We start from the raw sequence: 4,899 nt of genomic DNA, 5'->3' as shown, positions 1-4,899 counted from the left end.
TATGACTCAACTTTTGATGCGTTTTAGTTGTAATCTAACAATGTAACACTTTTTTTTATATGTAACGTACGACATAATGTTATAAAATTGAGTGGTATTTTTTGGATAATTTTTTTATTTCAAATTCTGCTATGCATAATTAGTATAGTTCTGTTCTGCATAATTTTTTAGTGGATCCGAAGATGCATATCCGAACACACCTTTTTTAGTAATTAAAAAAACAAAACAAGGAAACATCGGGAGATGCATCTCCGGATAGACCCTTATTTTTTTTAAAAAAAGTTGGATCCAAATATGTATCTATGAAGTATTTCAGGCAGACATAATCATGTTTGTAAGGTTCTAATTGCTCTATAACTTCTAAAAATAGGGTCTTTCATTCCATTTTATTTACACAAACCAGAATGACTACATATCCCCCACCTTGCATTTGTGTATTTCAATTGCGCGAAAGTCCCCACTTCAATTTCAGATATGCAAGGACATACTTATCATAAATCAAAAAACCTAACTAAACACTCTCATACATCTCTAGAAAATCGGAGAGTTGTCAAGCTCGAGTACCGTTCACCTCGATAGACAACGAAAGGAAGATACAGTTCACCATGCTTGAACTGAAGACAAATGGTAATTTGAAGGTGACGCAGATTACCGAATCAACTTTTCGTGCATACAAAGATGCATCTCCGAATCAACTTTTCATACATACAAAAATCATCCCCGAATCAACGTTTTATTTGTTATTTTCATGTCATACTATAAAAAAATTACCGCATATATATGTAGGACCCAAATTTGGTGCTGCCAACCAATCATGCACTCACACATTCATGTTTAGCTGGCCGTCTGATTAAGATCGGACGGTTACTATTTAATAATAATAATAATATCAAAAAATCAAATATGTTTTTCTAAACCGTGGGATTAAGATCAAACAGTTAATAACATCTTGACAACGTGAATGCGGCAAAATCCGAATGTAGGATTCAATTTCACACATATAGGTTTCAGTTTCTAGGGTTTGCGAAGGGTTTAACCTTTTTCACACTTCCAACAACCTAACCAAGTACCATTTTCCCAAACTCATCAATGGCTTTCAAAACTAACCAAAACGAAAACGACGAATCACCACCATACACAGTAGAACAACAAGAAGAACAAGACGATGATGATGACGAAGAAGAAGAAGTAGAAGAACAAGTGTGGGACGATTGGGAAGGAGATGACGGAGATTCAGACTCCGATTTCCTCTGTCTCTTCTGTGATTCCAATTACGATTCATGTAGCTCATTGTTCCAACATTGCGCTTCGGTTCACCACTTCGATTTTCACGCTGTTAGAAATTCTCTCAACTTAGATTTCTATGCTTCCTTCAAGCTCATTAACTATATTCGCTCCAAGGTAACTAACTAACTAACTAATCACACTTTTTTTTGTAATTGTTTTTTAAAATGATTGATTTTAAATTATTATCGGTGTTGCCGTGTCAGTGTTTCCGGTGTCTGTGTTTCATAGGTTAGAAGTGAGATGAATTTAAGATGATTTATGTTGGAATATATTCACATATAAGTGAGTTGAAATGTAAAATATTGAGGCTTAAAATCAAGATTAGAGGCAAAAAGCTCCGAATTTCAGCTTCTTAGTTAGAATGGATTTTGGAGTCAAAAGCAATTATGTTTGAATTGACTAGAAATGTGTGACTCTGCTTGTAAATTTTGCTAAGAGTTGGTTTATTCCGTTTTTTCAACTAGGTATCAGAGAACAGTTGTTGGAGTTGTGGGTTAGCTTTTCAGTCCAAACAAGATTTGCGGAATCACTTGCATGATGTAATTGACTTCAATGCTATTAAGCCTTTGTGGGATGATGATAGATATCTAAAACCTTTCATGCAAGATGATGCATTGCTGTACAACTTTGGTGAATTTGATGAAGGTGAAGATGAACAAACTTCAATTATGGATGAAGATCTTGTGAGGGATTTGAAAAACGCTTTAGAAACAAACGGTGTTGATCAAGATGCCGTGAAAAATTTGGTGGTTGATGATCGTGCGGATGATGTTTTTAAAAGAAAGGAGACAGCTTCTGTTTCAGATGAGCGTTCAAACTCGCCCAGCTCTTCAGATAAGAAGCTTGTTAATGGGAAGGACTCAAGAGGATGTGTTTCATCCATTGATAAGGATCCTGAAGAAGGGTCTTTGATGGGTAACCCTCATAATCACATTGCAACGCATATTAAGAAGGTCAATGAAAGTTATTTTGGGTCTTACAGCTCATTTGGCATCCATCGAGAAATGTTAAGTGATAAGGTATACAATGTACTCATTTTGGTTTTAGGTTTGCATAAAAGGTGTTGCGATTTTTTGTTGTTGGGAATTTGAAGTTTTTTTGAGTAAGTTATTATTGATTTATTAAAGTCTCATTTAATTTTATGCAGGCTAGAATGGATGCTTATGGTCAAGCAATTTTGAAGAATCCCTCTCTGCTAAATGGTGCTGTGGTTATGGATGTAGGTTGTGGAACTGGCATTCTCAGGTGAGAAACGTACTCGACTTTTGTGAAATCGTAGTTCAATTTACATTACACTTATAGATTTTTACATCGGGGCTGTAAATTCACATTTCATATTTTCTGACATTGTTATATTATTATTTGTTTTAGCCTTTTTGCCGCCCAGGCGGGGGCTTCGAGGGTCGTTGCAGTTGAGGCTAGTGCGAAGATGGCAGCAGTGGCTTCTCGGGTATATATTACCTGCTTGGTAGCTTCTTTAGAAATTCTTCAATTACATGCCTATCTCCTTGCTCACTTCGTTTTCCTTCAAATTTAATTCAGGTTGCAAAAGATAACGGTCTCTTGTTGAGTAAAAACGAAGCTAGAGTCAATGGCAACCAGAAAGGAGTCGTAGAAGTGGTCCATGGCATGGTTGAAGAAATTGACAAAATTGTTGAACTTCAACCTCACAGTGTTGATGTATTGTTAAGTGAATGGATGGGATATTGCCTGCTGTATGAATCCATGCTTGGTTCAGTGCTTTATGCACGTGACCGCTATTTGAAGCCTGGGGGTGCCATTCTTCCCGACACAGCAACTATTGTGAGTCCCTCTGCTATCATTCCACCTCAGAAGAACTATTTGATTTTTATTTTTTACCAACATTGTCAATAGCACCATAGCATTGTAGTTGTAGCGGAGTAGCCCTTGGTCGCTGCAGCACATGCATTAGCAGAGCATTTTACTGTAGTTTCCATAGCGGCCACGATAGTTCACTATTATTAACGATTCCATTTTTCTTCTGTAGTTTGTTGCAGGATTTGGAAAAGGAGGTACAAGTCTTCCATTTTGGGAGAACGTGTGTGATTTTGACATGTCTAGCATTGGGGAGGAGCTTGTTACAGACGCTGCTCGATATCCTATAGTCGATGTCATAGACCACCAAGATTTAGTTACCAGTTCTACTATTCTTCAGGTTTGTGCCTTTTGTGTAATGTGAATATGTTACAAGACATTATATTAGTGAATTCTCTATCCTTAATCTGAGTGTGTTTTTTCCCCTTCCAGACCTTTGACTTGGCTACCATGAAGCCCAATGAAGTGGATTTCACCGCAACTGCCTCTTTGGAACCAAAATCGAGCATTTCAGAAAACGGAAAATCACATTTTAATTCTAAAACATGTTGCTGGTGTTATGGAGTTGTCCTATGGTTTGATACTGGATTTACAAGTAGATTCTGCCGGGAAACATCAGCTGTGTTGTCAACATCCCCTTACACTCCAAAAACACACTGGTCACAAACAATCTTAACTTTCCGGGAACCTATTGCCATTGGATCGGGTGAAGATAATGCGCGAAAACCAGAAACAATTGGCACTGAAATCTATCCTGCTGCAAAGATTGATTTGCGTGTCAGCATTGTCCGTTCTACTGAGCATCGCAGCATTGACATTTCCATGGAAGCTGTTGGTGTAAGTCCTGATGGCCGGAGACGCAGTTGGCCTGCTCAACTTATTTCTCTGCAGTAGTAGGATGCATTGTATTATGCATCACATGCTGCATAAACAACACAATTTTGAATTGTTCCTGTTTTACTCATACACATTGATTTTCATGTTTATTTATTGTAAAAGAGCAAGAGTCACTTGTATTTGGTGTTCCTCTGCAAGAATTTTTTGCCCTGTTGTGTTTGTTGGGTAAAACGTGACTTTGATTAGTTATTGTTTCTGAAGCTCAAGGATTAATTCCTCAAGAATTTAAAGTATTTATTTTTCTTAATATATTCATAATTTTGTGGGAAATAAAGAGGTTAGAAGTTAATTTTGATCAAAATTAATAATTAAACAAAATTTTAAATTATTTATTAATATAACGATTATATTGAATTAAAAAGAACTTACTATTTATATAAAAAAAATGTATAAAAGACTTTTATGCTTAGAAGATTTTACACATATATGTTTTATTAACCCATTACTTCTTTATTCTTCAAAATTTTCATTTTCATAGAAATGATATAGTCTATTACTACAGGTACCATTTTATGAGGTATTGTCTAATATTTTACAAGTCAATTGATGATATATTGTCATGATGTAATTTTATTAAGTATTTTGATGATTTTTAGTAGTTTATGTTTGAGTTTTATGAAAAAATAGGAAGAAGTTGAAGAAGCAAAATGTGAAGAAAAAAGAGAGTGATTTTTATTGGAAAAATCGCGTCAAGGATTGCGCCACGATCAAGTGCAACAAGACATATCGTGCCACGATCAAATGACATTGCGGCGCGATTCAGTTGTAACAAAGAACATCGTAACACAATCACAATGATCTAAAGTGATTGTGGCACGATTTGACTGGAATTCTGACGCGTTTTGACTTCTTTATAAAGAGAAAACGCAGAGTTTGTTA

At 35.9% G+C, this 4,899-nt stretch overlaps 1 protein-coding gene across 1 annotated transcript; it reads left to right on the top strand.

Annotated features, from left to right (window-relative positions):
* The first annotated feature begins 1,010 nt into the window (after positions 1 to 1,010).
* LOC131657098 (probable protein arginine N-methyltransferase 3) lies at positions 1,011 to 4,226 on the top strand. The gene is made up of 7 exons (XM_058926592.1): positions 1,011 to 1,401; positions 1,752 to 2,306; positions 2,435 to 2,532; positions 2,659 to 2,737; positions 2,830 to 3,090; positions 3,296 to 3,463; positions 3,556 to 4,226. Exons 1-7 carry the CDS (start codon positions 1,090 to 1,092, stop codon positions 4,015 to 4,017), a joined length of 1,935 nt encoding a protein of 644 aa, XP_058782575.1. The 5' UTR covers positions 1,011 to 1,089; the 3' UTR covers positions 4,018 to 4,226.
* The last annotated feature ends 673 nt before the right edge of the window (positions 4,227 to 4,899 follow it).

This window comes from Vicia villosa, linkage group LG3 (assembly GCF_029867415.1).
Source record: "Vicia villosa cultivar HV-30 ecotype Madison, WI linkage group LG3, Vvil1.0, whole genome shotgun sequence".
Classification (NCBI taxonomy): domain Eukaryota; kingdom Viridiplantae; phylum Streptophyta; class Magnoliopsida; order Fabales; family Fabaceae; genus Vicia; species Vicia villosa.
Note: the sequence above shows the minus strand (reverse complement) of the source record. Positions and strands in the feature narration are given on the sequence as shown.

Excerpts from the sequence above, each read along its gene's own strand:
- LOC131657098 (XM_058926592.1), top strand. The coding sequence starts at position 1,090 with ATGGCTTTCAAAACTAACCAAAACGAAAACGACGAATCACCACCATAC. Across the intron at positions 2,307-2,434 it reads GAGAAATGTTAAGTGATAAG|GCTAGAATGGATGCTTATGG; the intron begins GTATACAATGTA and ends AATTTTATGCAG. Across the intron at positions 3,464-3,555 it reads CCAGTTCTACTATTCTTCAG|ACCTTTGACTTGGCTACCAT; the intron begins GTTTGTGCCTTT and ends TTCCCCTTCCAG.